The 15253-nt window shown below is 40.9% G+C and overlaps 1 protein-coding gene across 1 annotated transcript in view; it reads left to right on the top strand.

Annotated features, from left to right (window-relative positions):
• ntf3 (neurotrophin 3) overlaps window positions 1-13434 on the top strand; it is a 39514-nt gene extending 26080 nt beyond the window's left edge. The window contains exon 2 of the mRNA XM_030720218.1: window positions 10893-13434. Coding sequence (XP_030576078.1) covers window positions 10893-11765 — 873 coding nt within the window. The 3' untranslated portion in view covers window positions 11766-13434. The remainder of the gene's footprint in view (window positions 1-10892) is intronic.
• The last annotated feature ends 1819 nt before the right edge of the window (window positions 13435-15253 follow it).

Genomic DNA, 15253 nt, shown 5'->3' on the forward strand with positions numbered 1-15253 from the left:
AAAATTGAGCTGACCTGACACAGGACCTGAGAGATGCACCTGGCCCTTCAGTTGATCCGTCTCTGAAGCTTCGTCAGAAATGCTTTCAGTGGAAAGGCGGCTGTAAAGAAGCCACGAAACAGGGAGAAAAGGCTGACGTATGCCACATTACACAAGATCTGAACTGAAAATCAGTAGCAACAGGTCTGTTGGAGGGATGAAATGTGAAATTTTTGGTTCAAATTGTCAGTACGTACAGAGGAGGTCAGGAGAGACAAACAACAGTGAGTGTCTACAGTCATCAGTAAAACACGGTGGAGGCTCTGTGATGGTTTGAGGCTGTGGTGTTGGAGATCTTGTCAAAACTGATGGAATTAACGCAGAAAAGCACTGTCAGATTTTGATCCACCATGCAATATCATCTGGAAAGCGCCCGGTTGACAACTGCTTCATTTTTTCAGCGCGGCAATGATCCCAAACACACGGCTGAAACAGCAACAGCAGACATGGATAGAAAAACATGGGCCTTAACACTACTGAAGCAGTGTGGGATCATCTGGACAGACAGTGGAACAAAAGGCAGCAACATCCAAAGATGAGCTTTGTCCTCCAAGAAGCCTGGAGAACTATTCCTGAGGACCACGTAAAGAAATGAGAAGAAAGCTGCCTCAGAGTTCAGGCTGTGTTGAAGAATAAAGATGGTACAAAATATTGACTTATTGACCTTATATTGACCTTATGTACTGAATTTCCATGTGTGTTTCAATAAATCACTGCAAAAGAAGTTAGAGGTTGTTTAAAACTTTTGCACAATACTGTATGCGTGATTGCAACTAATACTCACACCTTGGTGAAGGTCACTGAAAGGAGATACACCACGAGGCCACAGACACCACCATTTTCTCCCCCCTCCCTCAACAACCCCACCCTATAGAGGCTATCAGCTGCACATCATACCCTGTATTCCTTCTGTAGGTATTTTCCCTCCTTTTTTTTCACCTTTTCCTTTTCTCCCCCTCCAGCTGTGTGTGTGTATGTGGTAGATGCTCATTTGTTAGTGTAATGCAGTAAGAAGACATACTTAGCTCCAGCCCAGGATGGAAGACCTGCAAGTTGCAAAGGTGTGGTACTCATGGTCTGGGGTGGGGACACCTAAGACATTTCATTGCAGGGCTCATACAGAGAGACAGACAACTATTCAGACTCTGTGAGGTCAGCATGAAGAGTGAGAGTGAACTGAGAAAACATTCAATGTAGACGACAAACATGAGGCTGAGTAAATATGTACAAACAAAATCAATAAAACACAACAACTGCACACAACATCTGAAGACCTGAGGTTTGACTAAGTAACAAGCAATTAGTATGTCAAACATGTACCAAGGGGTCCACCTTTTAAGTTATTTAGCCTATAACTATAAATATAGATTACGGTATATGGATTTTAAAGGTAATTATGTATTATGCAGAGAGCCAGTGTTGTGATTTATAGGAGTGACATAATAAATCTGTGGATTTTTAAAAAATTATTATTATTAATTGTTCTCCCAGGTCTTGGTGATCAGGGAACAAAGAAAATAATCATTCTAACTGACACACATCAAAAACTACTCACATTTTTCAAAAAGGTTTGCTTTGGCCTCATTTCACATAACTTTAAACCTCCAACCCCATCCTCGTGGGAAGATTATCCAAAGGAAACGGTTCCTTCTTATTTAATCTGAGGGTGTTAAAGCTCACACTCATAGATGTGGCTTTATCAAGCCCTGACCTGTTCTTAAACCTTTGGCTTTTGTGTAAGTGACTATTAATAAAAGGCAGAGTAAAACACTTGCAGAATGAAGCATTACCACTCTGCATTATGCTGATGGTGTGTTTCGCAAGTGGGTTACATGAAAGTCTGCTGCTCTCAGTACAGGGGGCAAGTTTCTCCTTCAGGTGAAAGAGTTCAAGACCTACAAGTCAGGTTAAATTGATGCAGCATCTGAAATGATCCCACTTTATCCACACTGTTTAGCTTAAGAGAGACACTGAAAGCTAATCTAACAATTTACTGCTCAGAGCCTCATTCGTGGTCATGAGCTGTGTATCTAAGAGGATGAGACGGCGATAAAAGTCACTGAAAGATAAACCAGAGTTCTTCGAATGGTGTCCAATGTGTTCTCTTTCTACAGCATTCCTGTAACATTGTGAGTGGGAATTGTTTTGAAATCCTTCTGTAAAATTCCTCAAAACTGAGTCATGTGAGACTTTACCTGCCAGAGAGAAACCTTGTCTGGTATGTTGGCTTTTGTCTATTGTGTTCATATTTAATCTTGGACTAGTTTAGAAGGTTTTTGTTTTTTCTGTTTTTTTTTTCAGAGCTTGAGCTGTCTGCTCTTATTGTCAGGTCTGCTAGCTACTTTTAGCTACACTGTAAACCCAGATTTTGATTCCACTTAAAAATATTGAGTTCATATTACTTAAAATTACCTAGAATGTGAACATTACTTGTTAATGCTGAGTAGACTGTACTTTTTGATGGTCTATCTTATTGTAATCATGTGTTTGAGTTCAAACAAGTTAATATCATCAAGTTTTGCACCTGCTAAAAATCTAGTTTATACAGTACCAGTTTAAACGGACTGGAGTAATGAGCAGCAGCATGGTGGCATGATGGTTAGCACTGCCGCCTCACAGGTAAAATGCCATCTAGAAGGTCTGGGTTCAAGTCCACCTTGGCCCAGGCCTCTTGCTGTGTGGAGTTTGAAATAGCAGATATTTGGTCCTTTTGTTTGGTTTTTGTTCACAACGCTCTCTCGTATAGTTTTTTCATTGTTCCATGGACAAATGTTATTTGTAAATGTTAATGTACCAGTGTTCAGCAGGGCTGAGTTTTATCACGTTTGTTTAGTTACCAAATTTAAACAGTGTACAGTTCAACACTGTAAAAAACACATTTTTGTTACTGGGCAGTGTGGTGGTTAGCACTGCTGCCTCACAGTTAGAATAGCTCTCTAATAGTCTGGGTTCGATTCCACCTTGGGCTGGGCCTCTTGCTGTGTAGGGTTTGTATGTTCTCCCTGTGTCTGTGTGGGTTTCCTCCCACAATCTGAAGACGTACAGTTACTGGGGTTAGGTTAACTGGTCACTGTAAATTGCCCACAGGTGTGAAAGATTCTCTCTCTCTGTGTCAACCCTACAACAGGCTGGTGACCTGTATGGGGTGTATCATGCTGCCTTGTCAGCTGGGATAGGCTCCAGCCCCCAGCCCCCCACAACCATGAAAAGGATAGGGGAATTGATAGATCAAAAGACATTTTATTTTTTCATGAACTATAAAAGATAAGTTTGGTCAATTAGAACATACAATTTAGTTCAATTGGAAATGGAGTAGAACTTATTTAACAGGCTGAGTTAAATAAATGGGTGGTGATTGCTTAAACTAAGTGTCTTCAGTTACTAAAACTCTGTTATTAGTACATTCAACTTAGACAGATGGACCCAAATAAAAAGAGGTGGCATGTTCCCATCGGCAGTGCTTCGCCCAGAAGCATTCCATTCCAAAATGTCTCGAGTACATTAAACATAGTCCCCTGCACTTATTCAACTGTTTCATTACTTAAAAAATTTAAGACAACGAGTTACCTTGGTTTTTTTTAAGTATTCATCTTATCCGGGTTTACAGTGTATAGGGATACACTGTATGTAATGTACTTGCTTTCTAATCTGCATGATTTGTTACTTAACAACAAGCCTCAACCTGATGGTTTGTTTGATTTCTGCTGTGAACCCCATCTTGCTTTGCAGCCTAAAAGGTTACCACAACAAAATACAAAACAAGCAGATAATCATTTATTGGTTTACACGGAGCTGGAATTAGATTTAAAATTTAGTGGAATTAGAGGAAACATTAAGGAATCTCCAAAGCTATTAGGCGTCAACCACAGGGGATCACAGGTATTTATGCCAAACTTGACTGAACTCGTTTCAGCAGTCCATGACATCAGCCCTCTGAGTTTACCGTCCCTAAACTTACACATGAAAAAATTCTACATTGATTTAAAAAGCGTTAAAGGGACATTTACATAGAAATACTGCACAGACTGTCTAAACGGGTATGGGATCTTCTTCAGTACTTTCTTAGAAAGAGGAGCCAATGAAAATAAAGCCAGCTGAAGGATGTTGGTTGGATTTTGACACTGTCTGCAAGCTGATGATTTTAGTGCCTTTTATAATAATTGATCATGAACTGATTACATGAAGTAGGAAAAACTTTCAGGCCAAACATCAAGCACCCAAAACAATGTCCTGTTTAATTTTATTAGTGTCATTTTTTTTAAAGCACAGATAATTTTGTTTTACATTTCCATTTATCACTGAGACAGAGTTTGGGCTGGAGAATTATTATGGAATACTTATTTAAGATAAGTGGCCTGGTTTACAGACAACAGAACATTTAGTCAATATTCATTTTAAATTAATGTGAATCACATGGGCTATTGTGGTTTTGCAGGGCAACAAAGCCCCAAAACCCTGCATTCCAGTTTTACCCAGTTCTCTGGCTATATTCAGGGCACAGTACCATCTGAATGTCACATGAAAAATGTATTTTCGTTGAGCAATTATCCATTTGAGTGTGAAGCACAGCGCTCAAAGGCACGCGGTGAATTTCTTGTAAACATGCTACGTAGAATCGCTTCTTAAGAAAAACTGCAAAAAGAGAGCCTCATGATAACCTCACCCTAAAACAGCAGCCTGGTAATGAGCAATAGCCGTTTCCTTTCTTGAACACAATAACACAGAATCTCTGGTGACATGTAGATGAATGTGAGGGTGCCTCAGAAACTTCCCTGAGGCCTTAGCTATTTCTCCTCGTCCTAACATGCTCCTTTAATAATTTAGAGTTTGTACACAGTACATTAACTTGGTGGTAACCAGCACACAGTGAGTCAGATTCAGTGTTTTGGTGATTACAGCAGCTAAATGATTATATTCAATTCAAATTTATTTATATATCGCCGAATTACAGCAAACAGTCACCCCACAATAATACAGAGAAAACGCCACAGTCAAAACAGCCCCCTATGAGCACGCAGTTGGCAACAGTGGGAAGGAAAAACTCCTTTTTAACAGGAAGAAACCTCCAGCAGAACCAGGCTCAGGGAGGGGCGGTCATCTGCTGTGACCGGTTGGGGAGAGAGACAGGATCAGGATCAGGATCAGACAGGATCAGGATAAGACAAGACCTGGGTTATACCCCTGGGTTGAGAAAAAGTTCTGACCTTCTTAGCTACTGGGGCAATTTAAATTCACCAGAAAATATTGAATTTGCTCAAACTGCAATCTAGAAGTAGTACTGCTTTGATAAAGCAAAGGAAAACTGCACAAACTCTTCCTCAAACCTCCATGGGACAGTTTATGCATCGCAAAGCCTGGTTAGAAACACACTGTGCCATGTAAGCTACAAAAATCAAGTTGACTTCAGAGAATGGGCAAAGCACCCAATTATCTAACTCAACTAAATCATCCACAGTGTGTATGATTTAGTTAATCTAATATGGCAGTTTGCAGTACCAGCCTATTAGAGTAATAAAGTTAATCTCAAGAAAGAAAAAGAATCTCAAAATTACTCATCAAAATAATTGTTATTGAATTATAGTCTTATTAAAACTGCGCTTTGGCTACTTGTCACAGCTGCCTTAATTATACTCATTTGAATTTCTGAAGCTGTGAGAAATCACATCACGCGCAGGCTTTTCTTCACCTGTAGGCATATCTCAGTGACAGTCTCTTGTACAGTCCTAACCAAGAGGTGGTCTGTTTGAGTCTTTCATTCACTCATCATCTCAGTCACTCTTTTAGCATTTGTCAACTCCCAGTCCTGGTAAAACCAGAGAGAGATGAGGTCCATGCTATCTTGTCTCACTGGCTCTCAGTGACTATAGTGACTGAAATGTGTTTCCCATTTGCTAACGTTACATCATCATCACAGACTGCCTACATGGTATCAGATAGGTGTCCATTCTGCCCAAGCAAAGAACACCCTGACTATCAACAGGGCTTTGGTGTCTCAGGAGTAGTTCTTGACATTCTTCTGAACACAAGATTTAAATATGTGGATTACATACAGTTTATGATAGTACTGAACTGGGTGAATGATTGCAAAATAATAATAAAAAATTGTTGAATAATTGTTCAGAAGGTGACATAGACACCCACCAGATGGTATAACTGGGTAATGTGAGGGTTTTTGTTCGGATGCCATTGGAACATCCAGCATGCTGCCTAGACAAGCCATAAAGTCAGGGGGTTCTAAGATAGAGTGAGTGAGACGTTCAGCAGGGAGGGAGGGAGGCATTCTTGCCAACTTACTCATCTTTCAAAAGTTTCAAACACTGTTAGACAATCCAACAAGCACTTTATTCAAAGCACTCACTCCTTGACTCTAGCACTCTGTGAAGGGGGTGCAGTTAGAGCAGTGAGTTAGGGAGCAGCAGCCGTTGTGTCCTACATCTGTCTACACAGTTTGAGACCCCCCTCTGTTTCAGGTCACTTGTATTTTGGCAGGACGTTGGGCCCAATACACATTCATTATCATGGAAGACATGGACTACAGTTGATTAAAAAAATGACCTGACCTGAGTGGACTGTTGGATTAATGAAATGTGAATTGTACTTGTTAATCAGATGCATGTGAGCAAAACTTGGAATGCTGAGTGGATAGGTTCCAGTGAATGACAGTTCTTGTTCTTCTGCCAACATAAAGAATTCAAATATGGAGTAAAAAACAAGAAAACAGAATTGTTATTCATTACCAGAATGTGTCAGCAGCGTCACCTTGATACCTGTGAAACAGATGGATTCACATCTGTACAATTTGTGGCTGCGCACCAATAGATATCAGTGCACTGTCTCCACCTGCCTGAAGACCGCCACCAAGAGCTCCACAGTGACAGGCCTGAACGACTATTGGCTAGTAGCTCTCACCCCAATAGTCATGAAGTGCTTTGAGAGACTGGTTATGGCCCACATCAAGGATATTATCAACACCACTTGTGGACCCACACTAGTGTGCATACTGGAAGAGCCACAGAGGACGCCATTTCCTCTGTGGCTCACACTGCTCTCACCCACCTGGAGTGTAAGGACTCCTATGTCTGTGTGCTCTTTGTGAACTTCACATCATTCCACAGAACCTCCCTTGGGGTAACAACAATTTCAGTGTGGTCAGGAAGGCACACCAGTGCCTCTACTTCCTCAGGAGGCTGGGACTCAGAAGCTCAGCGCTTTCCTCATTCTACAGATCTGTGGTGTAGAGTGTCCTGTGCTCCTGCATCACCGTGTGCCGGAAGCTGCTCCGCAGCAGAGAAGAAAGCTCTGCAGAGGGTGGTGAAGGGTGCACAGAGGACTGTTGGAGTCAGCTTCGCCACCACCACATACATTTACACCTCCAGATGCAGAAAGAGGTCCACCTGCATCTTGAGACCCCACACACCCAGCACACACACTGCGCTCCCTCCATCAGTCTTTGCACACACTCAGCTGTTGCTGCTTTCATTCACACACGTCACTGCTGTGTCACCATGTGTCACTACCTTTGCTCCACATCTTAAACTGTTAATTTTATATTTGTTTATTTTTATATTAATTATTATATTATATTATTGTAACATTATATTTATATTTATTCTTCTTAATATACTTACATCATAACTATTACAAGGGCAACACTGGGACCTGAGGACAGAATTTGAGTCCATTGCATGTAAAGTTATTCATATTATTGGATTTTATTTTAGGATAACATTAACATTTGTCACCCTGGTTCTATTTATTGACTTAAACTTCTATGATCAGAGTCACTATGTAAGAACAGATAGAACCCTAACCACAAACCTAAGTACTCATCTAAAATAGCATCATAAAGCTGTAAGAACAGGAAAGTTTTCTCATCATATCCTTATATGTTTATTTGTTCCTCTAACATGCAAAATGAGCACACAGACACACAAACACACACAGTCTCCAGCTGAAAAGGTGATCGTTCACCCATAGTGCCTTGTTATCTTCCGATGTGAATCTCACTACAGTCTGGGCTTTTATGACAGTGATCATGGGAGCAGGAGTGAAATTAATTTGTGTAATCATTTTTTTAGTTTTTATGGTTACAGGCCAGTTGCATGTATTTTTAGCCTAAAGTGGAAGTGAAGGTTAAAGTTACATCAGTGTCATGGGAGGGGGGGGGGCAATATTTCTGTGTACAGTATCCAGATGTATTCTGTATTCTGTAATGAAACAAGTCTGTGCAATCTGTGCATCTACAAGCCACTAATGCAACACACATCAACCCCAGCTCCTGCTTTTTATGCTAGGTCCAATATTTTCTGTAAGTAGAGCCATACCTCCAACATAAATTACTACAAATGGAAATAATAATCCTCTTTTTAACTAAAGCTATTTCTGTTTGCTGCAGCTTTAAGAAGTAGTAGACTGATGGGACAAGGTCGAACAGCTTCTTAAAAATATACATGCTCTCTTTCAGTGCCATAGCTCAAGGCTTTGGAAAAGCTAATAGTTCCTTTTTAACAAACACTTCACTTAAGTTACTAAAGACCATTTCAGATATGTTCCAGAGATGCAGGAATATTGTGACAAAGCTCTTAGTGTGTTTGCTGTTAAAAACAAATATGATCATCTTTGTCCCCACATGACTGTCATCTGTGTGTTTGAGTGTCTGAGTCTGCAGCAGCATTGCAGCGATACTTTTCAATGGGCCTGCAAACAACTGTTGTGATAAAGCAGAAGCACAGAAATGCATGTCTCCGGGTGTGTGTTTGTCTTTTCTGAGCCAGCGATTGTAAGGTGACATTGCTGCCTCTCCCTCCCCACCTTCCCCAACCAGCAGCTGCATGGTCTGGGCAAAGCACTGCCGATGGGAACATGCCACCTCTTTTTATTTGGGTCCATCTGTCAGCTCATTACCTTCTCTTCTTTCCTCCTCCTCTCTCTCTAAGACATTGCAAGAATCTGCTGGAGGGTTAGTGAACATGCTTGTGTGCACTGGAGTCAGTGTCTGTCCTTTCAACACCACCTGCATATACACAGCAACACTTTAGTTACATTTGAATGATTTGACACGCAATATTTTGGTTACATTTTACTTGTACATCTGGACTCCTTCAAAGTTTTCTGCAGTCAGAGAGACATGACAGACTTATATATATTATGCTCATATTTAGACACTAAGTTAACTGCTCTTCCATCAGCCACTCACTACACACGACCTTGCTATATATGTCCATGGCTCGACCTCATCCTTCGTCTGAAGAACAGCTTCACGCTGGCTTTTCTATTAGAAGTGTTTTGATTTTATGATTTGTTGGATATCTATGACTTTAAAAAGCAAAGCTGGGGAATTGGCTGTAGTTGAATTCTGCTTGTATGTGGAACTTTGGGATTAAGGATTAAGGGCCATTCAGGTTTCTTGTGTAAATAAAGTCCTTTGAGGCTAACGCCATCACCCATCTTGACCCATGTTAAGTAGGAAGTGGTTTGTGGTGCTGATATATCTGCTTTTGCACATATGCATACATTTATATATGAATTTAAAAAATATATATTCTGTCATCTGTAGATAATACATAAAGACTATGAGAGACAACAGAAAGCCGAGTTCTGTCTTTGATAATCTGGCAGTCAATGGCATGTCCTGACTAAGTTCACTTGTTTTTTATGGCCACACTCTGCCACGCGGAATGCCTAACCTATAATTAAATATAAAGAAAAAGAGTTTGACTGAGAATGAATGGATGGGTGTATTAGTATGACAGTCATGCAACCAGCAGGGCGGTCTCCTTTTGAAATCATTCTCCTGGTAAACTGGTAACCATCCAATCACAAAACTGCCTCTAAATGATATTCTACAGGTAACTGATGCTTTTGAAGCTCCACACTTTATTTGTGTGAATTATGATTAGATTGATGCAATTATAAAGGGGGCACAACCATAAACACATGCGTGAGGGTGAGGTTTCATTATGCCACTGCTTGTTCCAGGCGTTTTTATGCATAGAATCCATCAAAGGAGAATTATGGGTTTTCTAAAAAGAAACATGATATACATGCTGCAGCAAGTTAGTTCCCATAATGGGCTCAGTCTGAGACACGCACACACATGCACTCTGGCTGTTATTTACATTTTTGAAATGTGAAAGTTCTCACAGCCTTCAGGCAACTTTAACTAGTTACGGTTTTCCAAGTCTGGCACTTTACACCACCCCCCCGAAAAAAAAAAAAAAGACCAAACAATCCTTCCCCTGGTGCATGTTGTTCATGGAGACCATTATCCCCTTTGTCTATGTGGTGCCAGGGACATCCCTCAGGAGTAGGTTCTTGAGAACAACCTACCAAATTTCTGCTAGTAATGTTTGAAAGTATTCAGTTCTCAAACCTGTCCAGGTGTGGACTGGTTCTCAAAAGGCACCATGGCGGGGTGCCCGGGTGACTTAGTGGTGAAGCCGGCGACCACATACACATGCCGCGTTGCGGTGCGGGCAGCGCGGGCTTGAGTCCACACCTGTCGCCAGCTTACCCGCGTGTCTTCCCCTGTATCTTTCCCCCATTTCCTGTCTCCCTCCACTGCCGATAAAAGCCGCTGTTGCCAAAAATGCAAAAAGGCACTGTGGCAAAACTGGCAGTGTATAAGTAGAAAAGAGGTTATGATTTCTAAGCAGAGTTTTCAATATTTGACCAAGGTAAACATCAGCAATTTGGGGTTATTTTTGGAATCTGACAGTCAAGCTGAATCTAAAATAATGATTAAAAAAGTGTTTTTCTGGATTTGGGTTTCACTGGCTTTTGACCCTGAAAAGGAGGACAGAACCCTGAGGTATATCATCCTTTAAAGAGATTTTCTCTTTCTGTCTTTGCAGGTCTTACAGGTGAATCTAGTGATGTCCATCCTGCTGTATGTCATGGTCCTAGTGTACCTCTATGGTATCCAGGCAACCAACATGGGCAGCAGTCACCAGGGTCAACAGCAGCAGCAGCCAAGTCCCGACCCTTTGAACTCTCTCATAATCCAGCTGCTTCAGGCTGACCTAACAAGGGGAAAGACCAGAGGGAACCAGAGCCAGCAGGGGAAAAGCAGAGACACTGAGTCGCAGGACACTCTGCCTCCTCTCCTGAGTGCAAACTTTCCTCTAGAGGAGCAAAGAGATGCAGAGCAGTGGCTAGAAAGGGGTCATGGTGGTGATTTTCTGGTGGACCAGCCAGTGATGCTGTTGAACTCTGACCTCCTCAGGCAGCACAAGCGGTACAACTCGCCGCGAGTGCTGCTGAGCGACCGGCCACCACTGCAGCCACCGCCGCTATACCTCGCTGATGATTTTGTGAGCAGCGTGCCAGTCTTAGGGGCAGCAGGAAACAAGACACGAAAGAAGCGCCACACTGAGCACAAGAGCTACCGGGGGGAATATTCTGTTTGTGATAGTGAAAGCCAATGGGTGACAAATAAAACGACAGCAGTGGACGTCAACGGACAGAATGTGACCGTTCTGGCCAAGTTTAAAACCAGTGCCCCACAGGACTTCAAGCAGTACTTTTATGAGACTCACTGTCGGACATCCAAGCCTGTCAAGGAGGGCTGCAGGGGCATCGACGACAAGAACTGGAACTCACAGTGCAAGACGACGCAGACGTATGTTCGAGCACTGACGCAGTTTAAAAATGTAGTGCGCTGGAGGTGGATACGCATAAACACTTCCTGTGTTTGCGCATTGTCAAGGAAACGTCGCAGGACGTAAGGGACTTGTTTGGGCTTCTACTTACTGTATAGGATTTTACTTCCTGTTCACAGAGCTTCCCACCACAGGATTATGTGTCATGTTGGTGAAAAGCAGCAATCTGCTATAAAGTGATACTTCTACTGAAGAAACTTAGGTCCATTTAAATAATATTTCAACATTAATGTGCTGCTCCAAATCCAAACGCTGGTGTGGCACTGCTCTCATGGAGGAACTCACTTAAGAGGGGCTGGGGAGGGACGCAATAAGTGTATGAGAGAGAGAAGTGTATATATAAATTATTTAAATTATATGAAATGCATGTAGTTTATACATGTTTATCTATCTATATATGACGTATGTCTATATTTGTGTTATTTATTGAAAGAAGTCTTCTTCATAAGGATAAAAATGTCTATAAAAAGGAACAAAACAATCTAGGAACTCATTCTGAGACTGTAATATTGAGCTGGGCTGCAAAAGTGCTTCACAGTAAGACTTTACGTGTGCCTTGACCAATGTGGCTGCAGTGCTGAGCAATAGGACGCCGTAACTCACAGACAGCACTTGCTGGAAATGGTTTGGTGGGTGAACCAAAAAAAAAAATGACAGAACAGCAGGAACTTGTCCTGTCCTGCTGACCAATATGGAGCCCAAATTCTTAGCATTAGTGCTTTTACAAGCTATAGAAAATCATATGACCAAAACACTGATTTGTGATCATATACATTTACACTGCATTCACAATTGACACTACGTTTATGATGTAATGCACAGCAAGTCCATTCTTTCAAATGGGGAGACAATCTTGACCAATAAAAAATCTTCTTGTGGAATCTGCTGGCAGTGACTGGAGAGTCAAGAAAATACAAGTGTTTGGTTTTTCACAGACCACCTTGGCTTTGTTCACCAATTTTTACTCTCAACTGGTATCTTGACCTGTTTTTGTTTCTTCCTTTTAATAAAAACTTATATTTCTTAAAGTTGGAAAATTTTCATTATTAAAGGCTAATTTGAAAATGGTTCCAAAGATTAGATTCCCTGGCCTATACCATAGCATGTATCTCTAATAACAAATACAGCCCCTTCCAAAACAAGCTGCAGACTAACAGAGCTAATACCTATAATTTGCCAAATAAGCAGACCTTCAACTGACTTCTATTCTGTTATGAAAAGGAGTTTATTTATTAGCATCTAGCCATTAGATGTAAGCTTTGATCTCTAAATAGTGATAAATAAAAAAAAAAGATTTATTACGTTTTAAGTGTTCTAGTGATTCAGTTCACTTTACAATGCTAATAATCTCATGACAGTTGTCATCCTAAGGCGCTGCAATATTAAAGAGAGATCAGATGACTGAGTTTGGTGACTGTGGGGAGGAAGATATCCCTCCTAACAGGAAGAGACCTTTGGCAGTACCAGAGTCAGAGAGGCTGAGAGGAGAGAGAAGACAGAAAAAAAAAACAAAAAAAAACAACAGTTTTTGTATTTTACATTTTATATCCATGAGTCAGAAAATCATTAATTGAAGTTCAGACCAAATAGAGTGTGAGGTTAATTCATGAATGGTCGAAGATGAACTCGTGATCATCTGTATTTTCACACTAAAAATACATTTCATTAAAAAAAACAAACAAAAAAACAATGAATTGTCTCAGGTAAAAAGAACTGTTGTTGTTGCCAAACCATCAAAGTGTCACCAACTGGAACTCAGTACAATTCTGTAATGTTTAACCTTTGTATTGTATTGATAAAAAGATTTTTTACCAATTTAAATCAGGCCTGTTGTGCTAATTTTCAATTACATAAATATTTTACTCTCCTACAGAGAGCTGAATTCAAAGACACTGAAAATCAGAGTGGAAAAAAATGATGCGGGAAGCTAGTCCATTTTACCAAAATGTCACTGCAGCAACTCAGGCCGCCCTCATGAAGTCTGTTTCTGATTGTTTGGTCAGAGACATTCACACCAGTGGCTGCTGGAGGTCATTTTGTAGCTCTGGCAGGACTTGTCCTGTTCCTCCTTGCACAAAGGAGCAGATACCGGTCCTGCTGATGGGTTAAGGACCTTCTACGGCCCTGTCCAGCTCTCCTAGAGTAACTGCCTGTCTCCTGGAATCTCCTCTGTGGTCTTCAGACTGCGCTGGGACACACAGCAAACCTTTACTCAAACTGCTTAACAAATTATTCTACCAAGATGATAAACATTAATTTTCAAAGTACAATTACAGAAGAGATGCAGGAAATATCTGGAGGGTTGACTATTGTGTGCAATGTGGAGGATAAATACACCACAGTACATCTGCAATGCCATATTTATATCACAGCATTCAGAGGTTTGAGAAATCACAAAGTCACCGCGGAGCCTGCATTAAGGAGCAAAAACCCAAGAGCAAAATATTGCAGGTCATAATTTCCTTAGACTAAAAATAAGGCATTATTGGAACAGCTGATAAAAACAACCTGCAGCCTTGATGCTGAAAATAATAAACAGCAGATCAACACAGACAGGATGGCACCAAATTAAAAATCAAATTAACCAAAGCTACAGAAACAGAGCAGAGGCAACGTGATTGCCAAAAGCAAGAAGCATTATCAAATTCTTAAGAGGTTACTGTAGAAGACAGACACATGTATACAAAGACTAAAAGATTGTTGTGTATCATATGGCACTGATGATTCTGAACTTCCACTATAGGGGGGGATACATTTCAGATGATTGTGAGAATATAGCAGCACGTGGAGTAGCCTGCTCCATTTCTGCTGTTTCAGAAGGTTTTCTTAGCAGGATTGGCTTTTTTTTTTCTTTTTTTTTTTGGCCAAGTATGTAACGTCATAACCTGATGCCTCAAATATAATTAAAAAGCAAAGGCTTCGTGCTAAAGATGCCTTGTGCTCTAATGGCAAGGAAAAACAGGGAGAGTTGAGTAGTACAAAAATGTGAGACATAACAATATGAAGAAACATTCACAAGCAGTGAACAGAAAGACTATAAGAAACATTGCTTTTAATTGCTATCATGAATAAAATTATTAATATGCTGGAGACTGACAGGCAGGGAGCAAACAAAAGGAATTTCAGTGAACTCACAGAGAGTTACCTGAAGCTGCTGCAGGTATACAGGCTATTTGAAATTGACATATTCAGTGAAAACACAACTCCAAAAGAATAGAGCACAAACATGAGGTTAAGAGCACTGGTGACTGGGGCAGGAACAGAAGCAGGCACACACACACACACACACACACACACACACACACACACACACACACACACACACACACACACACACACACACACACACACACACAGAGGAACAGGACACATGTGAAAGGAAACAACACCAGGTGACGATGATGATGGGCAGAGCAGTCAACAAGTAAGGGAGACAAAGACAGGAAGTAAAAACAAAACAAGGCATCTGACTAAACTAAAAAGTAACGTACTAAATTACATTAGTGGGCAAATACTGCACCTGTTATTATTACTGTTGGTATTACAGTAAACAT

The sequence above is a fragment of the Archocentrus centrarchus genome, chromosome 23 (genome assembly GCF_007364275.1).
Source record: "Archocentrus centrarchus isolate MPI-CPG fArcCen1 chromosome 23, fArcCen1, whole genome shotgun sequence".
Taxonomy (NCBI): Eukaryota; Metazoa; Chordata; class Actinopteri; order Cichliformes; family Cichlidae; genus Archocentrus; species Archocentrus centrarchus.